Source organism: Osmia lignaria, chromosome 9, assembly GCF_051020975.1.
Source record: "Osmia lignaria lignaria isolate PbOS001 chromosome 9, iyOsmLign1, whole genome shotgun sequence".
Lineage (NCBI taxonomy): Eukaryota > Metazoa > Arthropoda > Insecta > Hymenoptera > Megachilidae > Osmia > Osmia lignaria.
The window spans coordinates 9,400,365-9,425,361 of NC_135040.1; the positions used below are offsets into that span (position 1 = coordinate 9,400,365).

At 44.8% G+C, this 24,997-nt stretch overlaps 1 protein-coding gene across 6 annotated transcripts in view; it reads right to left on the reverse strand.

The window, feature by feature from the left end:
• Window positions 1-2,406: 2,406 nt before the first annotated feature.
• The window catches only part of LOC117603362 (Myocardin-related transcription factor), a 168,775-nt gene continuing 146,184 nt past the window's right edge, over window positions 2,407-24,997 (reverse strand). For 3 of the 6 annotated variants that reach the window (XM_076690163.1, XM_076690166.1, XM_076690167.1), the window contains 10 exons: window positions 15,702-15,767; window positions 11,201-11,497; window positions 10,595-10,962; window positions 10,067-10,351; window positions 8,008-8,148; window positions 7,511-7,694; window positions 7,136-7,435; window positions 6,398-7,041; window positions 5,803-6,318; window positions 2,407-5,717 (listed from right to left, as the gene is read on the reverse strand). In XM_076690163.1, coding sequence (XP_076546278.1) covers window positions 5,364-5,717; window positions 5,803-6,318; window positions 6,398-7,041; window positions 7,136-7,435; window positions 7,511-7,694; window positions 8,008-8,148; window positions 10,067-10,351; window positions 10,595-10,962; window positions 11,201-11,497; window positions 15,702-15,767 — 3,155 coding nt within the window. In that variant the 3' untranslated portion in view covers window positions 2,407-5,363. The remainder of the gene's footprint in view (window positions 5,718-5,802; window positions 6,319-6,397; window positions 7,042-7,135; window positions 7,436-7,510; window positions 7,695-8,007; window positions 8,149-10,066; window positions 10,352-10,594; window positions 10,963-11,200; window positions 11,498-15,701; window positions 15,768-24,997) is intronic. The other 3 variants (XM_076690164.1, XM_034322424.2, XM_076690165.1) reach the window with 3 other exon arrangements.

The window sequence follows — 24,997 nt, forward strand, 5'->3', positions numbered from 1 at the left end:
TTACATCCCTGCATTCTTTTTATCCCTACATTCTTTTCATCGCTATATTCCTTTCATCCCTACACCCTTTTTTCATCCCTACATTCTTTTCATCCCTACACTCTTTTCATCCCTATACTCTTTTCATCCCTACATTCGTTTCATCCCTACATTCGTTTCATCCCTACATTCCTTACGTCGCTCCATCCCTTACATCGCTACATTCTTTTCATCCCTACATTCTTTTCATTCCTACATTCCTTTCATCACAACATTCTTTTCATCCCTACATTCCTTTCATCCCTACATTCCTTACATCTCTTCATCCCTTACATCTCTACATTCTTTTCATCCCTACACTCTTTTCATTCCTATATTCGTTTGATCCCTACATTCCTTATAATAAATATATTATAAAGACTGCTTCGAGTAAAGGTAAGTAAAGGTAAGTTAGTTTCATTTTTGCCGAATTTCGCAAAAATTTCGAAAAAACAGCGCCCCCTGACGGCAAAAATTTGAACTAAAATTCCGATGTCGAATCAGTGCACCCTGGTGGCGGAAAAAGGAACTAAAGCTTGCTCCGTTTCTGGCCCTCTGACGGCAAAAATGTGAACTAAAATTTCGATGTCGAATCAGTGCCCCCTGGTGGCAAAAATGTGAACTAAAATTTCGATGCCGAATCAGTGCCCCCTGGTGGCGAAAAAAGAAACTAAAGCTTGCTCCGTTTTTGGCCCTCTGGCGGCAAAAATGTGAACTAAAATTTCGATGTTGAATCAGTGCCCTCTGGTGGCGAAAAACGGAACTAAAGCTTGCTCCGTTTCTGGCCCTCTGGCGGCAAAAATGTGAACTAAAATTTCGATGTCGAATCAGCGCCCTCTGGTGGCAAAAAAGGAACTAGATTTGTATAAAATCGCAGGCTTTATAGTCGCAAAAATTTCAACTCAATTTCAGGGAGGTACTGGGATGTATGGAATGCAAGAATATAAGTGATACAAGGATATAAAGGATACAGGCATGTAAGAGATGTTGGCATATAAAGAAGGCAGGAATGTGAGGAATGCAGAGATGTAAGAGATGTAGAGATGTCTGGAATGCAGGGATGTAAGGGAAGCAGAGATGTAAGGGATGCAGAGATGTAAGGGATGAAGAGATGTAAGGAATATAGGGATGAAATGAATGCCGGGATGTAAGGGATGAAGAGATGTAAGGAGTGTCGGGATGTAAGGGATAAAGAGATGTAAGGAATGTAGGGATATAACTTGTAGATAATTAAGAAATTATTCACTCACAAACAATGAAAATGATATATTTGTAAATCACAAACGATTTCCAATCAATTACAGTTATCAGTTATCACAAAGTCTGTTTATTATAAAAAATTACTAAAAAGTTCCGGCTCACATCATGACTGAAATAAAATTGGTAATTACAAAAGAACTAATTTGTTACAAACGTTAAAAATAGACTCACAATCAATCTCAAACGATTTACAAACGAAATACACTAAGAAAAATTAAAAATAATCATATTTTATTATTCCTTCCGGCTAGCTTTATATAAGTTGCAGGCCTACCTGCGCCAGGGGGTGCCTAGGACCCCGAGATCATGATCCCTCAAGAGTAAAGGCATGTCCAGACTTCTTGTATCTGTAATAACTGGTATAGATCAGCTGTTCACTCGATTTAGTGCGCATGTGTGCGCGCATAAGTATTTAAATAAATACCCGGCAATGATTTTTAACACGCAAATCGTAAAATAAATTCGAAGTTTTACAGACGCGTTTAAGGAATCATTGGAAAAAGAAACAAACTACTTATCGAATAACTTTAGATTTATTTATTTACTCAAATGGAAGGCAATCGATAAATTTGCAACAAATAAAAATAAATAACACTCTCTCTAGCAATAATTACGTGATCGTTACTTAAACGTACATCATTACAATAAATTCATAGATACTTAACAGAACTTATACCTTTTCTTTTTCGCATGCTCATACAAAATATGTTCATGTGATTGTTGTATGTGTGTGTATCTTCGCGTGCGAGTACGCGTGTCCATACCTATTTCATTTTATTTCCTGTGTTGCCTTTAGTGCAATTGCACGTAACGTTGTTATACAAGTACATCTGAAGAAAAACCCTATACACAGACGAGTTTTTCATCGTGAAATCTCATCTATCCCGTTATATGTTCTTGTTCGTTTCTTATGTTCTTCTATATATTTTGCATTCGATACACTCTCATACGTTTTATTATACAAACAAAGACACTTTCACGCGTCTCACGACAGACTACCAGATTCGCACAGCCTGACAAATCAATCATCAATAGATTTCATGATTCGAAGAAAGTGAAATAATTACAGGATTGCAATGCTAAGAAACGATTTTTGCTGCGATACGTTAAGAAATATTTCAAAAAAAGAAAAAAAAAAAGAAAATAAAGGGATCGTACGTCGTATTTTGTATCTCTTTTGGCGGATTCGCTACCATTGCTTTTACGTTAGATCTTCTTTCATTGTCCCCTAAATTCGTACATGCTAATCCGCCTCACCGACGTCGTATCGACAGCACTCGCGAATCTCGCTCACATATGATACATTATTTTACAACGCGATTAAAAACGTTTATTGTCATGGCAACGGGTGGTAAAATTTCTTTAATGAAGCGATACGCGGTGGCAAGGGGATTTTTGGCACGATTTTCTACCCCGATCACCCACCATGTTCCCTCTTTCTTTCGGCGAAAGCGTTGTGCATTTGTTGGTTTCGTTTATCGCAAGATGGGGATTTAAATGCAGCGTTAGTAGCGTGATTATAAAGCGACCTACGTGATCCGGTTAATCAATTTCGATTTTAAATGCATGGATTTTGAATGGATACATTACAGAAGACACTGTAAATTAAAGCGTTGATGTCTCAAATATAATGCAATCGAATGATTAATCAAAAAAAAAAAGGACAATGTCCAATAGCGTTACTATTAAACAAAAAGCTTCAATTTAAGAATTGAACATCTTGGCTGTTATTGGGGAGTGATCAGCTAATTTAAAATAATATAGCAAGTGGAAAGCTGAAAATTTAAATAAATTATTTCTAATGGGGAACATGGTGTTCCGAGGTCCATGGGATGTTTCTCTGTTGCGTGTGAGAGTTTGGAATGTTGCATACCTTTGCTGTTCGTTTGTGCGATATGGGGTGAACGATGATGGTTTGTTTGCCAAATTGCCACTTTCGATCGTGAAATCAAGGGATCACGCCTAATCTACTTGAATCGACAAACCATTCCCTGCACTTAGAAATTGATTTACTCGTAATTGAAATAATATCGCAGATATCTATCGCGCAGAGAAATTATGCGATTCAATCCGGTGGCGTTTGAGGGGCGATTGATAATTCTAATGGGGTTTCAATTAGCACCGTCGTTAATTACGTACGCGTATCGATGGATATTCAGATCTCTCTCCTAGGAATCACTTCAAACTTCATTTGAACTCTGAATAAAATTCGAAGTGTTTCATAGTCCATCGTTACGTACGCGTTGATACCGTTCGACGCACTCGCATACATTTTCACGTATATTATTCCACGCTCGGTAACACAATACGCATTCACCATTTTCTCTTTTTATTACCGATTTAGGCAGTGCGATCCTTTCTCGTTACATCGACGTACGAAGCCACTTGGTTCTGCAAAGAATGTCTCAGAAAAATGCGAGGCGCTGTTTGTTTCGCCGCATTTAGCATTTCGTAGAGATAGTTACATGAAATACACGAATTATACCTTGTTTTAAATATCATACTAACGCCTTAGTAACTTTAAGGATTCGATTGAAACGTAAACGTGTTACGTTTATTGCTTTCGATTTGGCCAATCAAGATTCTGAGACGAATCTTTTCGATTTTGTTGCTGCTCGAGTACAGTGTACAGAAGCGCGGCTCGCGGTACACGCGGTAGCTTCGGTCTCTTTGCTAGTGCGAGTTTGAAAACATGGAATGTCACAAAAAAACAACAGAAAAAAAAAAGATTCGTAAAAGGGAAAACGAAGAAACAGTAGAACCGCACGACAACCCGACATCGGTAGAATTTTCTGTTCGCAACCATTCCGACCATTTCTATGCGATTATAACTGATTAAAAAGTATGTATGTGTAACCTCTAACATCACATGCTCTGGCTTAGAAAATTATACATAGCTGTGCATGAAAGCCGTCGAGCACGCTTCTTCCGATTTTTCATTTCCGTTCATCTAATCATTTCTTTTCCGCCCCTGTTCTTTCGAAATCTAGGCTTTCGAACGCAGCATGTATTCATTATTTTACATATATGCATATATGTATGTATGTATATGTATACACGTATACATAGATACATAGTTTTACAATCGTTACATTATATTATATTATTCTTGTAAAATGGTAATAATAATTATTATAATAATTAATCCTGATTACATTATTACAGTTGTATATGGTTCTGTTTTTTGGAGCTAGGGAGGGAGGGAGGGGTGGAGGTATGGAAGAGGGAAAGTTAGGGAAGCACACGAGAGAAAAACATATACGCAGCTTTCCCGTTTTTTCTTTCCCAGTTTAACACACACGCTATTCGCAGTTATTAAAACTCAAGCAACACACCACTGTAGACTGGATAGTAAAAACTAGCTAAGAGTGCTCGCAAGGAAATTCTTTGGAGAATTTTGAAGACATCTCGTCGTTGTCGTTTTATTTCCGGTTGCCGGGACGATCGAGTCCTCGTAGCATCTTTTGCTGTACGTTAGATCGATCGGTATAAACGATATCATTTCTAGCTAAAAGAGATACTTGTTCCTAGCTATAATCGATGGAAACGAATCTCGAGATTAACGCGATCGATCTCGTGAAACGAAAGAGCGCGTTGCTTTTTTTTCACCGATCGAGAAAGACCGAAGCGTACACGTATCCGTCGTGACTTTTTTTTTTTAATAAAAATCCTTTAAAAAGTTGAATATATCGCTACGGTCCTCTCGCGATTATGCACCGCCTTGACGCGTTCATTTATTTCAATTACTCACCTAGAGTGTCGATCGTGACAATTGTACAGCTATTTTACTCCTAGTTCGTAAGCGGAAGTCTCTCCGCTCGATACGCGAAGCGTAAGTACGTTTCAGTGTTCACGGGATGTCCACGGGGGAGGGGCTGGAATTGCTAACAGAGAACAGAACAGAGGCAAGTATCCGCGAAACGATTCGTTAAAATGCACCAAACGGGTCACAGATTGATCACAACACGCGTAGCACGTGGGCCGACTCTGCCCCGTCGTCTTTCCGCGTTTCGCGATTAGTCTTCCCGGTTTCCCGTTGACAAGAGTTAAGTACACAGGGCCGAGCACCATGAGGGAAACTCGGGCTAGGTCGCGAAGTCGACTTTGTCCCAGGTAAGCGACAAATCGGACGACATCTTGAAGTCGGAATCCTCCATGTTGAACAAATCGAACGGGTCCTGACTGCTGGCCAACAACGGATCGTATATATCCGTTCCGCTCGACATGCTCGTGGGAGGCGGTTGATGATTGGAAACAGTCGTGGAAGCGGTCGGAGGTGACTGTGGCATCAAAGAGTCTAACCAATCTGGGTCGTCCATGTCCATGGGCATGTCTCCGATGTCCATCAGTTCCTGTGGCGCTTCCATTTTCACTCCTAGATCGCACTCCAATTGACTGAAGTCCATTGTATCCAAGGTCTCTAGGTCTAGTTCAAGTTCCTAAAGCAAAAGTCAATAAATACGTACATGACGACTTCGACTTCTGACTCGGTTCAACAATGTTGCAGACCCAACGTGGACTTACCTTAAGGTCTAAGTTTGCGTTGTCCGATGAGGTGACTTCCTGCGGAGGTTGAGGATCAGGCGACGTCTGTTGAGTCGACTGAGGACTGAGCAGCATCGCGGTGTCCAGGTCCCCCTCGGTGTTCAGTAGGTCCGTGTTGAACGAGGTGATCTCCTCCTGTTGCTGCAACTGTTGCAACGCAGTGGGTAATTGAATCGAGAACGTGGCCAAAGGCAATGGAGGCGGTGGCGGTGGTGCCGGCGCCGGTGAACTCACGCAATCGCTCTGGGAAACCTCCATCGCGATCGGGCTGATCGGACTGATTGGACTAGCAGCGGTGAAAACCAACGAGTGGGTCTGACTGTCCGCCGGCGCTGTGAACACCAGGTTCTGCTGGAGCTGCCTGTTGGGCGTGGTAGGAGTGGCTGGGTCCTGGGCAGCGCTCGGTGGTAGCTCGCCGTTCTTGATTAAGATCTCCAGCACGTCGTCCACGACTTGACTTTTGATGTGGCTCTTTTGAACTGGTTCGATCTTTACCTGAATGTATCAAGAAATGGATGATTAAATAAAATGAATTAAATTTTCTAAACGAAGCTTAAATAAAATATATCCTCACCTTTAGAAGCTTCGCCGCTTCGTCGTACTGAGGTGGCGATGGTTTGCCCTCCTCAGACGCAATAGCTTGCTGCTGCTGCTGCTGTTGTTGTTGCTGTTGTTGTTGAGCTTGTGCCTGCGCTACCAACGCACTCAACAACGAACCGTTCAATTTCGTAGGTTTTGGCAAATTGAAAACGATCGCAGCTGGAATCTGTACAGTAGCGCTGTTCTTCGTCTGATTCTTCTTGTTGTTGATCGCGGTCAAAGCCGACGAGTCGAGAATGGCAGTGGTGTTGTTTGGTTGTGCTTGCAAGAACGCGGCGAGGCTTGCCTTTGCGTTCAGTTGTTGGAACGTGGCGTGTTGTTGGGTTTGCTGTTGTGACTGCTGTTGATTCTGTTGTTGCTGTTGCTGCTGCTGCTGCTGCTGTTGATGTTGCTGCTGCTGTTGTTGCAGATGCTGCAACTGTTGCAAATGTAAAGCCAGCTGTTGTTGCTGCATCTTGTTCTGTATGTGTTGCTGAAGCACTAGTTTCTCAGCGTGAACGGTGGTCGGCTGGGTCTGGCGAATTTGCTGAAGTTGTTGCTGAGATTTATACAACTCTCGTTGCAACTCTTCTATTCGCTTTCTCTGCTCTTTGATAATTTCGTCTCCTGAAACACGAACTACATCGTGGAAAAACCGACGTGTGTTGTGCCCCCAAAAGTTTCTTTTGGTCTGCTGCAATTATAGATTAATTAATTATAAAGTGATTATTACCTGGAGGACTGGATGGGTCGTCGTGTTCGCTGCCATGCGGAGAATCCATCCGTGGACTGTTGGGTTCATCCTTAACAGTGGAGCCAGGACTCTTGGCATGCGAACTAGACTCATCGGACGTCATTGGTCCCGGGGTGTCCATCAATATGTGACCCATATGAGTCACGTGCGGTCCATTCGAGTTGGACGTCGAATTGCTGCTGGACGATTCCGTGAACGGCTTTAATCGCTCGATCAGCTGTGGCTTCGAGCCAGACACCGGCAAATTTCGACGTTTCAATTCCACTTTGAGATCACTTACTGAAAGGACAACATTTATTTCGGTCAATGGTCACTGAAGTTTAATCAAATCTCTTTTCGCGTTGTAATTTTCACCTTTCATATCCTCCAACTTGCCCAGAGGCCTCAACGGAGGCTGTTCCGAGGGGTTATTGGAGGAATTCGAGGGCGCCGGACTCGGGGCATTCACGCTGCTCCCGCTGATGCTTCCAGCGTCGCTGGCGCCGCTGCTGTTCAGGGACAATGGTTTTTGCGCCGCCGGTAGAATGATCTGAGGATACTGAACGAACAAGAAAGATTCAATGTTACGCAACGATCCAGCTAAGTTAATTATACAACGAAAACGGACGTACCGGTCGCGTTGTCGCTGTAACACGAACCCGATCTCTTCGATTATAAATTTAGACGTAATAACGTAATTGCTATGCAAATTGTCGGGTGAAAGTTAACGCTCGTTAACGAGACACGTCCGGTTCGAGATTCGCCCGGTTCGCTCGAGTGTTGCCAACGAAACGAAGAAAGTGAACGCGTTCTATTTGCTTTCTTTCAAGCTAAAACCAACAGTTTCGACTTACGGGAAAACGTAAGCGTACCTTGTGCTGCCATTCGAGCTGCCATTGCAGGAAGAGCTGCTGTTGCTGAAGGAGGAGCTCGTAGCTGGTCTCACCGGGAGGCGCCGAACCGAGACCGGAAGTGGTGGACGACACCGACGTCTTTTGCGCGTTTGGAGGGCCCTGGTAACAGCGATCGGTCAACATCAGTCGATATTAATCATTGTTACCCTGATTAACTTCAAAATGGGCTTGGTATCCTTTGTGTCTTTAGATTAACAACTTAATCACGAAATAATTGTAAACGCGATACATTGTCTAAGATCCTTGGTACAATAAATTATTTCCTGAAAACACCGGATGTGCAATTAATCCCTTCCCACGAGATTGATAGCAATTTTGTTCTCGTATAAAATACCGCAAAAAGAAAGTCAAAAAATTGTCGCAGAAGTAATTGAACCGGAACGTTTCTGTCGTTCTACGAACGAGTAAAATTCCAAGTATTTTGTTGGCGGTAACGCATCGTCGAGAAGAACCGAGGCAAAAATCGAGTTACCAGCGGTCCGTGGAAGAGGAGATCGGCAACGTAGTAGAAGAGAAGAGGGCGCGAGTGATAAATGATACATCAAGATGTTTTCTGCGCCCTCATTTGCACGCCCATTCCCGGTTCGCTTTCACACCGGCCACGCCATATCCCGAATGTTTCGGGAGCGTGGCCGGGGCCCTTGCCACCTATCTTCCCCTTCCCGCTTTGGATCAACCCGCCACGCCGCGCCGCGTCGCGCCGACTTCGTGGACCCGCTTCGAACCGCTTCGTTTTCTTCACCGCTCCTTGGCTTCCTCGCTCTTAGCTGCAATTAGCGCTCGAATTACTCAGAGCTAACGAGGTGGGCCCCGGGCCCGAGGGCCCTTCGAGAGATCGCGAGAGTTAATCACCCGATACGATCTTCTTCTCCGCGCTTCTCTCTTGTTTCGAGACGGATAAAGAGGAACGGAGAAACGGAGATCGCTTCCTCGCGGGCTACGGGAGCCGGAGATTTACCGGCCTGCTATATACCGGGTGTTTATAAATTTTCTTCGAGGTATCAATACTCATCCGATACCTTCTGCAATTATTGAAAAGAACTTGCTACTTTTTTCTTGTATCATTTATTATTTAAAAGTATCTGAAGTGGCTGAAATTTATAGACACCCTGTATATTTCTTTTTATTCCCTTTCTGCTTCTTCTGCATTTCCTCTTTTTTCCCCGTGCTTTTATTCTATCCTTCTTTTTTCTCTGTTCAGCCGTTCTGGTCTTCTTTCATTTCTCTTTGCCCTTTTTATCGTACCGCGAGCTTTTTGCTCGTCTCCTTTTTTCGCTTTGTCTCTGCTCCCTTTTTCGAACCATCTCAGGTTTTGTTTCTTTTCTTCCACCCTCAGCTCCGAGCTCCTTTTCTCCACGTTTTCTCCCACATCTTCCTCGATATCTCACGAATCCTTGGCCCCGTCTCTCCGAGAAATCGCCACCAATCGGTAGCCGATACACGACAATTATCTTGCGCCATTGGGTAAAGGCAAGGTTCGATGTATCCTCGATTTTGACTCGCAAATAAAACCGCTTTATACGAAGGAGAGTCGTAAACGGTTGTTACGTACGATATTTTTTTTTTCTTTTTTTTTTCATCACTTTCGCGCGGTCCGGCTCCGCGTTTAAGTAATATATTTGCACCTTACGGACCGTAAAAACCGCGTGTTCACGCCCACCAGCCAGAAATATAAACAGAATCGAGAGTGAAAGTAGTAAACGTGGCATCGAGTCTTGTTCCATTCGACGTGTAAAACCGTCGGGTTACATCGGTTACGTAGCGTTCGCGATACGAAGGGGGTGAAAGCCATAATGGTGTAAATCATGTTGTTTTTTTTTTTTCTTTTAAATATTCATTCGCGTGCTTAGACACAATTTATACGTGTCTGTTCATTGTAAGAAAAAGTGGTACAGGTCGTATGTCTGCTCGTATTTCAACGAATAGCAGAACCAGCCGAATATATGAACGTATGGTTAACACCTTAATTACAGGTAGCAGGTGAAAACTAATGAACGAAAGCATAGGAAGAACTTACTTTGTACTCGTGGAACTTGATGGTACGCGTTTTCGGTTGACTTTTGGTCTTCGACTTCTTCCTGTTCTTATCCTTGCCAGGAGCATCGGTCCTTTGACACGCGGACGCTGCTATGGGGCTAGGCTGTGGTCTCGGTGTGATGGCAGCCGGCGGTGGTGCCGGTGGCGACGCTATCGAGATATTGGAAAGGGGGCTCAGGCTGGACGTGGTCGAGCCCAAGGACATCGGACTGGGCGCCGGCGCCAGTGGAAGGAGGGTCGTCGATGGACCGTTTGTCTGACTCGCCTGTTAACAGAGATCGTTGCTTTTTTCATCCTCGCAATTCTCCGATTAATCGACGTACATACATCGTTGCTCCGTCAATTTACGATCGTTCTTTAACGTTCGACGTAAATCTATTTTTGCAACGCGTTCCAAACTTTGTTTCTCCCCCGTACGTTTTTCCCAGCCGTGCCCGTTATCGTTCGTCTTACACGGTGATCGATAAATCAAGTTTCTTCTAGGTAGATAAATTCACGCAGCCCTCACCTGCGTCGATGCATGCTGTTGGTTGTGTTGAGCCTGCTGCTGCGACTGTTGCTGCTGTTGCTGAGAACCGACCACGGTGTTGCACAATTCCGCGAACGTCTGTATCGTCGACTCGCCGGACGCTTGCTGGAACACCGGTGACGTGGAGGAGACGACCACCGCACCGCCGGTCGTTGGAATACTAAGAGAAACAGTCACTATGCCCGCAGAGGCAGCCGCCGTTTCCAGAACGTCCGACCTGGACTCCAGCTGCGGGGAGGGTGCACCCTCGGAACTTTGAGAGTCGTCCTCGAAGGTGATGTAATGGTCCGGGTGTTGAGGCTTGGTTACCTGGCCTTCGCAGGTCGCCTTGAAGGGAATGTGACCCTCTGGAAATGAAAAATTTATCAAAATTTTTAACAGTTCAAACGCGTTGCTTCGGAAATACATTGCTCCTTGCTGGTAGCCTCGAAGGATTCGTGCGATTTTCAAGACCGAAACGAACTAACGTCATGCATCCTGGTGGAAGGCAATTTTTAACGCGTTAACAACGTTCTTTTTACGCCCATCCAGAGAGATATCGATCAAGATCGCAAAAGACAGAAGAGTACTGATGCATGGACTCACCTTTGACCGCCCTTTCAATGGGCTCCTCCGTGTGCAGAATATTCTTCTGGATGAGCTCGAGCGGTCCGGGTCGATGACTGAGTTGATCGTTCAGCTGGTCGGCTAACCTGGCCTTCTTCAGCATACGTTGCCTCTCGGCCAGGCTCGGATCCACGTGACCCACATCCTCAAGGATGTGCTGCCTAACCAGCTCTTCCCTGCCTGGTCTCTGCTGAATTTTCGCCTTCAACAGGTCACCAGTTTTCGCTCGTTCCAACTGTTTACGCTGCTCGTGGAACGCCGGCGGTGTCTTCAGGGCTGAAACATCAATCGATATTCCTTAATTTCCTGTTGAAATCACGAACCGGCTGTTACGTACACACGTTCGACGTGCCGCGAGATATATTTCGATCAAGATACGCAAGTAATTCGCGAAGTTTAATCTGATACCGGAAATTAGGTATAAATTTACGGGAATTTGTTCGTCGAGTACCGGAAACCTTGTATAAACTATCTATGCACCCAGGAATCGTTTTCACGAATGTTTGAAGGTTAGAAGGAATTTTGTTTAACATTCTATCACTCAGCTATTCGAAATACGTGATGTCTCTGATATAGTCTAAAGTTAACGTATAATTTTAGCCATAATTTGCACTAACATTGTGCTAACTTCTCTAAAAGAAAAGGGCGAAATACCAACTTCGCTGCTTCTTCAAACTTAAACTCTCTCTTTCTCTGAAATTAAAATTTGGAGGAGTACGTTGGAGACTTTATCTGTCGCGATGGGGATACTTTTAAATCAAACAGCAAGGAACGCGACCACTTTCATGAAGCTTTCCATGAGCGCATCAATAGCGAAAAGTGAAATGGATGCACGCTGGCAAAGGGCGATTCGATCTAAGAAAAGAACGTCCGAATGAGAAAAAGCTGTTTTTGAAGCTTTTAGGGGTGTCCTAAGGCGCATATTGCACGCATCAATTTCCGGGATGACGGGCCACCGAAGGTCTGCCCGCGTGGCGCCATTTCGGTGTCAACGTCAAACGACTCGTTGCATTCCTCGACACCATTAAGTCCCCGGATAAATGATCCTCGAACACCGTTTTCACTAACACGATCCACCTATTTCCGGACGGGTATCGCGGCGACGAATAAAGGGCTGTTCTCTGTCACGAACGATCGCGACGATGGAAACGTGGAAAACGTGCCTTTCCCTGGGACATGATCGAATAAATTTTCCCTCACCTTCGTTTCTGTAACTATGGTGTTAAGCACCGGTGTGATGAATCGACGAGCGTTAGAATAACGATCATTTTAATGGGATGCTCGTTAAAGAGAAATTACAGGGTGGACGTTCTCGTGGCGCGTACACAGTTTATGACTTTCATAAAGGAAATAATTGCTTGGACGAGGAAAATTGTGGTTATTCAAGTTCTATGCGAAGAAGAAGAACTTGAATCCCAGTTCTAAAATTCACCGTTGACCTCCAGAATATCGAGCATGATTGACAGATCTAGAATTCAGTTTTGGTCCGGGCGAGACGTGTACGAATCGGTCTGGGTCGACGGTGCTCGTTAACGACGCGGAAAGCGGTGAATTACGAATCCGAAAGCGCAGCGAAACAGAAGGGGAGAACGGTGAACGTGGCACTGGCATCTAGCGTAGGAAATTCTAAAATTAAACAACCGATTCGATTCAATTAGGCCTTTCGAACGTCGCCGAGGTGGTTCGCGCCGAGGCTTTTGTCTCACCCACGCGTACAGAGCCGCTCGTAATACACCGTGTGCGCGTGTGTGTGTGTGCGTTTCGCGAGAGCCAGCTGCGACCCAATTGTCTAGTTTCTATCGAAACGCGCATAAATCCTGCGGTTCGCGATGAACGTGTACATGGTAGAGAAAGAGGTATACGTACAGGGAACGATCATAAAAATAAATGATGCCTATATCTAGAGACCGGCTACCAATCACTCTGAATCACTCGGTGTATTTGTTTACCTCTCTTATTTATTTATGAGTACCTTTTATAGTTTCGCTTGTCGAGGAAATGGTGGTCGAGTAACGTTAAAAAATGTCGGATTTCAATTTATTAATTCGTCCTAACACGAAAACCTGTCGCTTACTCATTCGTTTATTTAAACGTACGCAACTTTCGGTACTCGCTAATGGGTTAAGAATGTTGAATTTAGACCAAGAAGCTGTTAGCAGCCGAGAAGCAACAGATAAATCTAGATTGTAGGAAGTTATCGAATGCCCATCACTATATCCAGCTTGGAAACAGGGATTTCGTGCGATAAATTCCCGCCGAGCATACTGGCACACAGTTTTATTGCGTCCATTCGAACGACGCTCGTCGTTCGATGCGTCTCGATATTCGAGTTTCTCGAGTTCGAGACTAGTTCGACGATATTTACGCGAAATTGCTGGCAATTACTTTGCCCGTGATACGGCCTCGATGGTGTCTCGGTTCTCCTGCAAATGGAACGAAATCGGCTGCGATGTACGAGTATTAACGCGCGATTTTGATAAAGGATAGATTATCGTTTATTTTCAGGGCAAATTTCAGAAAATTTATTTACCGAATTATGTTACCGAGTTCGACGATGAAGATTAGAAAACCAAAACTAGCCAACGCGTTTCAGCTGTCCGCGTCGATCATCAGCCTCTCGAGTCGAAGCGTAAAGGAAAACAGGAGTGTTAAATCATTTGCAATTGGAGGATGGACGGGCGAGCAGTCATAACCAGGCGATCGCGATTCTGAATTTACGAGCTGCAATCGAACAGCTCCTCATCGTCCTTGCGTCGTCGACTCCGAAGCAGCTACGGCGTCGTTAGTTCGGGCCAATAAACGTCTCGGTTCGTTGGAGTACGATCAAGTTTTCGAGAATAAAACTTGACTGCCTAGCAATCCTACCACCGATGATTGACAAGTTGACGAAGAACCGTTCAAGTTTCGAGCGATCGCGAAAATATTTCCAACCTTCGCTCCCGTTAAAACCCTCGCCTTCGTTGTATCTCATCGATTCCCCGCAGTGTACCCGTTGCATCGCGTTTAGATTCCTCCGTCTCGGTATCGTTGTTTCGTTTCGTTTCGTTTCTTAGGAAACAGACTCGAGCGATTCAGCGCCGCGTGGGCGATCTGGTATTATATAATAAACGCACGTCCGGAAAACTTCGAATCGCTACAACGACGAAGACCAGCAGCTGTGCGGATCGTTTCAACGGTTTGGCATTGTTCAACGCTCGAAGAACGCGATACGATGTTTTGCAGCGATTGTACAGAGCCCGTTTCACTCTTGGTGTATAAATTTATTCCCTTTCGACGGCATTGGAACGGACTAAAGATAATTCAGCAACGTTTCAAACGCGTCGGATCGGCGGATTCGACGGTTCGAATTACGCGGAGAATAAAAGTAGCAAGGTTGTTAAAATTTCGAGGGTAATTTCGCGACTGTAAATGAATCGCGCGCCGTAAACAGATTTACAACGCGATTGTGATCCGGTTCGCCGAAAAAACCATAACCCCGTGGTACCGTTCCCGATATCCTCCAGTTCTGGAAGCCGTAAACGAAACGAAAACCCTTTCGAACGAAATTGCACGTGCCGTTTCGCGTAAACGCCGGACGAAACGGTGGCCATCAAGCGTCATAACGCCGTCTGTTTTCGATGTTATAAGCCCGGCCAATTCGATACGCGAACACGCAATCCTGACGGATTATTGTTAATAACATTGGCGTTAACAGTTCGATGGAGTCACGTTCGTGAAATTATACCTGGAGTATTATAGGTGAAATCGGTGTTTGATGGATCCAGTCGGATTACCGAGGCGAGAAGTAACGAATTTCAATCAGCGCTATAAATTCTAGTCGAATTATCGGCTTAACAGATTATCAGCTTAACAACACTCGTTTATCAAGCGGTCAAACGATAGCGGAAAATTGATAGCTTGTTGGATTTTACGCTTACAACGACTTAACCCTTCCCTTCTGGAAGGATTCAAAGCGAAGATGTGTATTTCAATTTATCTTGAAAAAATACGACCAGCAGCTTCGTTTTAACGGAAGAAACATTGACACACGATTATCGGCCAATTGGACGACGTTTACACGCGAGCATGTCAATTTAAGGTACTTTAGGAAGTTCGTTCGTGCGAGTCCCAGTTACTTCCTTTTACGCCGTTGGTCGAGCCATCACGGGCAATCGCGAGGTAATTAAGTTGTAAGTGGATTAATCGGTCGTTCCCGCGGTAGGGAAGAAAAAAAAAAGAAAAACGTCACACGCTGACGAACTCGTTCAATCTAACTCCAAACCCTGGGGGGGTCGAGTAAATAAATTTGTCGCAAGCCATGTGACCGAGATCGTTCCTTTTGCTGGTACCAACCAGTCCTCCGCCTTTTTTGTTCCTCCTTATTACAGGTCACTCTCTAAACATCTAATTGAATTTACGCGGAGCGCCGTTCAACTATTGCTCCATTTATTGACATGTTATCGAGCGATCACAAAATTGTTATTAAAAAGAAGATACTTACGCGGCATGATGCCTTGCGCAACTAGTTGATTGATGGGTCGCCTCAGCATAAGCTTCACCTTCAACGCTGCAACAGAAAAAAAAAGGGCATTTTATAATCCATTCACGTGTTGAAAAAATAATTTGTATAAAATGAAATTAAAATTGCTGCTCTCTACATGGTCCACCGTCTGAGGGTTAATCAGAAGAGCGACGCTGAAAAATCTTTAGGACATTGAACTTTAACTGAGCGGCTGAGGGGGTGGTTGGTTCAGCGGATTTCCGCGGAACAGCCGCGTAATCTCACCCGAGATTTCTTTCGACGTTCTATAAAAATCGTTGAAAAAACGGGATGATCAAAGTCGATCGGTGGTGGCCACATACGAAGGGCTTTCTCGCTAAGCCGATATTTTCTTTCCGTACGTCGGATAAGCTGTTCCATATGGCGCGAGGATTCGGTCGGTGGGGTCGCACGACAGCCAGAGAAACGGGCCAGAAAAAAAGTCAGCTCGGTGAGATGTAAAAAGATCGAGCCTCGACTTCTTCTTTCCCTCGTTTTAATTGGACCACCGCACGCGCTTCCTTTTCTCCGAGCAATTTTGGGCCCGATAATTAAATAGTAGCGCGGTACGCACGGTTTCATTTTTATTATCCTGGTATCGCGCTACTAATCTGGTAGTTCTAGTATTTTATAACGTTTCGAGTAGAGTTTGCATGATTCTTCGAGTTCGATTCGTTCGAGTTCATCGACCAAGGGTCTAATTAAGGGCGAACCGATCGTGATTCGGGAATCTGGAGGAGCCGCGGGGTTCGCAGATCAAAGGTCGACGAGAGAGCACGAGGCGGAGAGAGTCCTGGCGACGTGTAGCGACGGTGTGGCGTGGATCGCGGGACCAGCTACAAATTAACACACAAAGGACCCCCGGTTATAAATACGCGGAGGAAGCACGGGCCAGATTGCATAAATTGCCGGCGAAAGAGGAACAAAACCGCGGGCCGCATGGCCGCGCAATCTGAATTCAAAGCAGCCGTGTCCCGGAGAAAAATGTCTACCCCTTTCGGTTTATTGGCCGCGACTCAGCTCGCTGCATCCGCTGCACCAGGGGATCCCTCCTGGCCAGTTTTTTCCTCGATCGAGAGCGAATGTGACTTGGACGTACTTGCTGGGAATAATCGGCCGTTTACGGCCTCCGCCTTCTTCCTATCTTCTACCCTCGTTCCTTCCCCCTTCGCGGTTTCGTCTGACGCGTTCGAATCGTTTCGGACTTCCTTAGAAGCTTTGAAAATCTTGCAGCCTCTTCGTCGCACGTTTTTGTATAATTACAATTTTTTCCTGTAAAAATGCATCATGCGTTTCTGGTTATTAATCCATCAAAGATATCAACGATTTCCAGCGTGATGCGTACAAATTTATAACGACGGATCCGCGGTAATTAAGGCGCAACCGATGACACAGCATTCGGTGAGAAAAAATATCGTCCCGATGTAACAGCTCCGCCGGCGATAATCCTATCGCTTAACGAGCATTCCTGATCGTATCCTCGCTATCGATCCTGACAATCACGCGTGGAACGCGCGTAACTATGCGCGCGGTTGCATATTTCTCTTGGTGGCCGAGAAATTCGCGGGACAACTGTCGCTTCGAGCGCGAGCGCATTCCTCGGAGCTCGAGATTGACGGATCCTTATCGATTAAAATCATTCTTTATTCGAGCAACGACCAGTCGCTCCATAAAATGATTTCGACCTTTGCAAAATAATCAAAAGGATCGTCGAGGGGAAACAGAAAGAAGGGTAGATAGAAGCCGCGGAACTGGGACGGCAGCAAGGGTATCATGGTCCACAGATGACAAATGGTAACGACCAAAACGGCTACTAGTCGCAAGTGCCAAAATACACAGCGTCAAATACCGAGCCAACGTTTCTTGTATCGTTATATGGGCACAGTTGTTTCTAATTCGGTATCGTGTTTCGTTTGAACTCCGCGTAAGTGATCGTTGAGAAAGTCAGGTCCGCATTCTTACGTCTCTTAATTAACATCACCGGGGGTGAATTGTAAATTGCCAGCAACGATGCAAATGTTGAGGTGAAAATCGAGGTGAAAATCGTGGAAAAATCTAGGGTTCCTTCTGATGCACCACGCCTTTGGACGCAACAGGCGAAACAGTGGATGAAATATCGCGCGAGGTCATCGGGAGTCAGAAAAGCGAGGAGTACGCGATTGCTCGGGGTAAGACGGACGTTAACGAGCAGATGGACAAGGCGGAGGTGGACAGGCAGCGAACGATATCCTGAACGAAATGGTGGGACAGCTCGGCCGGTGTGACGGTGCACGTGCATAGCTGTCCCATGTACCTGGTGGCTCGACAGCTCGCGACTCCGTGGCTCGTGGCCGAGTGTCAGGGTGGCACGCGGATTCCTGCAATGTTTCGCATTTCTTCGAGATTTCATCGTTGTTCTCCGCGGAAAAGAATGAGCCAGCCAACGGTGCTTGACATAACTGAACCCTGACTTGTTTCATTTCACTTCGTAAAAATTTTAATAGAAATTAATTAAATAAGCAGATTAGAGTCTGTTTTGTTTCTAAGAAACGAAGTGTGCTAGACAGCGTTTTAATTTTAATTTTGCGCGATGATTCGCCGAATAGTCGAACGGGAACGTTAAATAGACGTTCAGAAGTTTATTTACAACGTCCGGCGGAACGATCGGCCATCGGCGAGCCACGCTGGCGTAAACGGCGTCGGTCTGTGGGGATTCACTTGGCAGGAATGCACCACACGCGAATTTGCATTCTATGCATTGCGTAAATGCTTATGGAGTGTAGCTCCCGTAACTCTGTGCAGCCTCGAACCCCCGCGAAACTCGCAATTAACACGGCAGGCCCGCAGGAATCCGCGGAATCCTTAGCGAAATTAGAAAAACGACACCTTTCGATCCACCTCGGACCAGTTCCCGTTATTTCATAGATTTCATTCGCAAAATTATAATTGATATTAATTACATCGGTATTCAAGATTTATCGGATGAAAAATCTTCACGATACCGATTAACAGACAGTGTAATATTTTGCGATGGACGAGCGGCGTTTTTGAGATTGAAAACAACGTCCCTGAAAGCCGCCGAGGCCCGGAGCGACTTGGCCAAATACGTCTCTCTCGGTATCGAACCAGGGAGAAAGATTACGATCATTAAGCGCGTCATTACGAGACGTAAATTAGAGTGGTTAAGAGTAATTACGCTGACACAGCTGTCGATCGGAGTCAAACTTTCTGCCAGGGAATTAATTCGAACTGTCGCACAAATTGTTCGCCTGCTCGATGAAATTCCTTTTTTTTTCACGATCAATAACGAAAGTTTGTTGTCTCGTCAAACTTGTAATTGGGATAAGTACTCTTTACTCTATTAATTATTGTTAATTATTCTAATTATTGTATAAATGTAAAGCAAGGGAACGAAGATGGGGAGGTAAAGAATTCTACGATAAGTACTCTAATTACTCCACTCTACCAGTCACTGTTAATTATTTCAATTAGCATAAAAATGCAGAAGGAGAGGAAGATACTTTTGATATTTTTTTTTCCAAAGGAACAGTGTATCATTCTCAGGATGTATACGTACGCATCCAAAGTGTCTATGTGATCTTGGTCGAATTTAGTCGTTTACCAAGATATCTTTAGTACGACGGAAACGGAAATCTCCTCGAAACAGTTTAATCCGCAGAAAAGAAGTTTTTCGAATCCCCACGGAGACGTTTCACAAAGTTGTCGTTGCTTTTACGACCTATTCGTTCTACGACTGGCTTGTTTTACGACAGCAGGAGATAAATCAAACCAGCAGGAATTCTAAGCTCGGCGTTAAAGTGTTAAGGAGTTCCGGAAGAGCCGCGGATCTTCTCCTTTTTCCCTTTCCACCGATCCCATAAATATATGCGGTTCGTCCGCTCCCGTTTTGACCCCAATTTTCGAGTACGTCCCTCGACGATTAATCTTACAAATCGCCAACCACCACGGTCCGTTGCCTTTTCACGGGAACCGTGAAAAACCGGCTACGAACAGCGACAGTTTTACGGGTCATCGAAAGCAGTCGTAACACGAACAGGCATTCCCGTCTCGACGAACAAAAATATATTTATCTCGTGCATGGAAAAGTTCAGACCAGCGGAATTTATCGTTCCAATAAATTGCAAGCAGCTCACAGATTTTGCTTCTTTGAGCGCAAACTATTATGCAGTTTTGCGTTTTGTGGTACTTTTTCTTCATTCATTATTTAAATATTTCAAATCTGTGGCGTTGAATGCCAGGAACTTGCAGAGCAATTAATATTCGGACGGCGGACCATGGAGAGACTCCGCTGTACAAGGGTTAAGCCTCGCGCTTGATGCAAAATCGCGTTAACAAATGTTCGATAGAGTTCAGAATAAATAAATTCTTTGTAAATTTCTTGAAATTTCCAAGTGACACTTACACGGGACACTCCGAGTAATAAATCATAACTGCAGCGTGTGACCAATCGAAAGACCTTACTGATTCCCTGAACAGCATGACGGAAGTCGAGCAAGCGAGCGGCGAGAATGAGAAAAGAGAAACACGGCGAGCAGTCCAAGGCACACTTAAGTCGGCCAGAATCGCGGGGGTGATCCAATAATACGGCGGCTTTGGGTATAAATAAAGCTTCTCTAGGCCCGGAGATCACGAAGAGAGAAGTCTTGTCTCTTGTCTCGGTTTCTTCTATCCGCTTTACCGTCGTTCCTCGCAAAATAGAGCTGGTTTGTAGTCGAATCTCTCTTCCAAGAATCACGAAATCAATTCTATTTCGCGTCGAGTATTTCGATTCCATTATTTATATTCCCTCTTACTCGTGACACTGACTTTTTCCAGAATAGAAAACTTCGACTCCGATAACTTGTTCGAAAAACAACGTAAACGGGGGCACGTTCGGTGGCAAAGAACGACGTTCCTCTAATCAATCATTGGGAGACAGAAGGACGCGACGCGTTGTGCTTCACGATCGAACGGTTTTTCTTTTCCTCAGGCTGTAAATAATTTAGGATGAGAAAAACAATCTCTAAATTGTTCGAGATAATTTTGGGAAACGGAAGAAGAAGACAAAAAGACCATTGCGTTTGATCGAGTATTTTTATCTGACCACGAAATGGCGTTGACTTTATATTCTAATAAGGGATGAAAGAAAACATCTTCGTTTACTCCCTTGACAGCAGGTCGCCTAATGCCCTGTTTTCTTAGACAACCAAAAGAAACGTTCGATAATCGAGCAATCGTGGAAGTTGAAGAAAAAATTGAAGGAAAATAAAAGAGAAAACATGGAATGATGTTGGCGCACGTGTGCAGGTCTTTGAAGAGAGTTGTTGGAGAGTTACGAGCAACGAGAGGGAACGAGCCACGAGAAAATTGACTGCCTCGAACCTGCTCTCCTTCTTCTCGGGCTCGGAAATATGATTTACATGGCAATGAAAAATGGGGATAAAAACGGTTGCGTTTGTTTAGAAAATAATCGCGACTCGAATGGAATGTTACGCGCGTGTCGGAACAGGTGAACGCTTTCAAAGCCAATCACGCGTAACCCCTGTTTTTCTAAGCAGCGATTAATCGTAGTCGTCCTTAACGTCGGCTACATATCTTCCTGATCGAGGGTGTAATTCGTAACGCGTCGAATAAATACGTCAGAGACTCGATTACACGAAACAATTTATCATAAAATGATTTTAGAATTAAAAAACAAAAATGAAACGTACAACAAACGATGACCAATGGAATAAAACATTACACATATAGTTTATTGTAAAGATCAGTTAAGCAATGGTACGAGGAAGTCGAGCAACTCGGGTGTCTTGGAAGCATCATCAATTCTCCTGCCATCGATTCAGATACCCAACGGAGAAGCAGTTGGGAATAACCGGACCCGGGTACCGCGTTATTTATTATCCTAAGGGAGTGACGTTTCTCTCTTGATATCGTCCAACCGTGGACGGTAGTTGTACCCCGATAGCGGAACGTGGCTGATAGACGAGTTAACCGGAATACGGTGACGTCGAGCTGGTGGATTATTTTTAAATATTGCTCGCACGAACAAAAGCGACCGGTGAATCGCGATTCTGCGAACGGTCCACCCGTTGTTTGACGCAAAACGCGTGCACGCGCTCGTACGGCCAGCTGTGCACGCGTCAGCCCGCCAAACAATGGCGGGAAATGCGCGTCTAAAAAATTCAGCTGGCCACCGATAAATTCGCCAGGCGTCGACACGAATTTTAATTATCCTGCCGTGCCGGTGACGAGGCACCTCGTCCTTCATAGGACATATTTTAAAGAACCAGTCGTTCCGACAGAAAGTCTGAAAACTTTCAGAGTAGCCGATGAATCGGTAAGAATCTGTTTTATATACGAGTTAAGCGAGTTTACCTTTACGTACATTAACGATACGCGAGTTTTAACACGGCGGCGTTAGCACGCTCCGCCTACTGGTTACGCCTTCTAATCGATGTACACACTTGTCTTTCGTAACGCTTCTCCTTCTGCTCGGTTGCTCGCCACCTTCGAGACTTCACCTTCTCCCTTTTCCATCGGGAAAGTCATACCGTTCCGCCACGCACGCTTTTTTTTGCGACAGCGTTCCGTCCCGGTGGTTAGCTCCCTCGCTGTAAACTGGGAAACGTTTATGCGAACGGACCGAGGAAACGGATTTCGAAGTCCAGTGATCGCATTAAGGGGAGATTCTATCTATTCCTCTCTTTTCTCTGGGTGCATGTAAATTCCCATTCCGAGTCTATAAATTTTCTAACGATACAGGGTAAATTTTAATACTATGCAAACGGAGCGAGAGTTCGTGACCGGAAGAGTCGCCTCACCGACACCATCCTCAACGAAGGGTTAATTAAACGAATCATCGAAGTCGGAGACTCTCTTTCGTGTCTCCTCGGTAGGAAAAAAAAAAGTCAAACGAAGAAGCAGGACGATCGCAGAACATCTCCACTTGGTTCGCACGAAAAGAGGCAAAAACGGATGGAAACGGTGCACGAAAGAAGCAGGAAAAAGAAGAAGAAGATGCGGCAGCAGTCGAGTGGAAAGCAACGACTGGTCTGGCAATAGGTGCAGAGGAAGGAGGGAGTGAAAGAAGGAGAAGGAGGAGGAGGAGGAGGACACCCGCCGATTGATATAACGCTACGATTTGCGTAATATACGTTCACTCGTAAAGCTCCCGGTGATTTATCCCGGTAAATAAATAGATTTCGGTGTTGTTAACCCCGTTTCCAGGGTAGACGCGTTTGCCGGAGGACACGCGTGTGTTTCTATGTGGCGTGCAGCCGCGGCATGCGTATCGGCTCGATACGTGCGTGCACGCACGCGTGTGGTGCAACGTCCTGTGGGTCGTAGGAGGAACGGAAAGAAACCGACGAGGGATTAAAAATACTGGAAGCTGTGCGCCCGAGGTACGCTTGTGTGCGTTGGAAAAAAGCGATAGAGAACTACACGACGATGGGAGAGAGAGTGAGATAGAAAAAAAGATACACGAGGTGATCGTGATATTTCAGAATTTCTGAGAGAAATTTACGAGCGGCAGACGCCGTGGCGATGACGCCGCCTACGGCACACGGATCCTCCAAAATGGTGCCTTCGCCCTGCAGATCATCGGGCGCTCCCGATCTGACACCCTTAATTGCAACACGGAGAAACAACGGATTAAGACGAGAAGCTTTTCCGAGAACCTTCACCATTTTCTCGACAGTTGACTTTTATGCTCTCCCTTACGAATGATTGTCAGTAATTGGTCGCTCTGTAGTTTTTCGAGGATTTTAAGGCCCATCGTAAGAGAGATCATCGAGTCTTTATTGTTTTTGGTTCGAGAAGAATGTTTATTTTGAATGTTTTTCACACAATAAAAAGTCGTTTTATTTTTAAGGAAAAACAACCTGGGTCAATTGGCCCGAAAGTAGGTTAAAACGCAGTTAAGAGGAAGAAGTCTTTTATTAGATTTGATGCGCTACCAAACTACGGATCATCGCCCGATTCCTGGAATTTTCTATATGGTAGAGTTTCGTGTCTTTTTATCGACGACAGATGTAGCAGTATTTAAAGTATTATAGGATTATTAATTCCTTCAGAACGATACGTAGCTGTCTCGTTTCTTATTTCCAATACTCGTATTGGATGTTACTTAAAGAAGATGCGAGTTAGGTCTGGATTAGATTAAGTTTGAATTAGTCGAGACGTGTATACGCACAATGGTGGTCGTTTATACATCCTCCAAGTTTCACTAATCGGTGTGAAAAATAAATTTTCCCTGGGAACACAGATAACGCGAACACTTCCTGTCTCCTCTCCATTTTTTCACAGGTGTAGGTGATATGCTAACTGTTAACAGGAAACGAGAAAACTCCTCTCCACTTACTGCTGTTTCAAATAAAATAGCAGTTGAACGATTACGTTTCCGAAGGTAAATCGATCCTGATCTCTAATGAAAGGATCGAAACTGCATTTCTGATTCGTTTCGCGTTCAAGCGAAGGCTCTCGTCGCCTAAGCGAGGCCGAATAATCGCCAGGAGACAGAGCTAACTCCTGTTACCTGTGTTATGGTAATTACTACACGTGTAAGCCTGCTCGACGTCGCGTCGGTTCGGCTTCATTGGCATTGTTTCAAGCATATTGTCGTTTCGACTATCGTGCCGGTAAATCAACGCGTTTTTACCCGGCACGCACCTGCGGGTTATCGGCTTCTGTGTATCCGCGCCGAGCGTCGAGGAGGAACGGGCGAAAGTTGGCCCCCGAACGCATATTAATCGACGAGTCACGCGAAACGAATCGACGGAAAGCCTCGTGTACCTATATGTTAGCGAGACGCGAACAAATGTTGGCTTCCCAGCCAACCAGCCAACCGTTTTCACTTCGCTAATTAGCCGATTATCGTGCCCACTCGGCTCTTGGTCCCTTCCGTGTTTCCGTTTTTTTCGATAATCGTATTTTACAACACGAAAATCTGTACGAGAATCGCATACTATATTTCTTATTTACACTTTGAGTTATCACTTTCCAAAGCAGTAGAGCAACTAGGGGAGAAGGAGTCAGAATGGTCAGTTGCCTGCCTATTAAGAAATTAAAAACCTTCTTTTTCATAAATACCCGAATATTTCCAAAAACTTCAGAAGACGGGAACAAACAGAGATCGAGAAAATTATCAAGAAACTTTTTCACCCCCCTAACAGGTACAAATATGATTGTGCCATTGTTGTAAAGTATAGCTCGTACATTAGGTAATAAATGTAGAATTGCGGAAAAAGCTATGAAAAACACACGGTGAAAACAGTGAA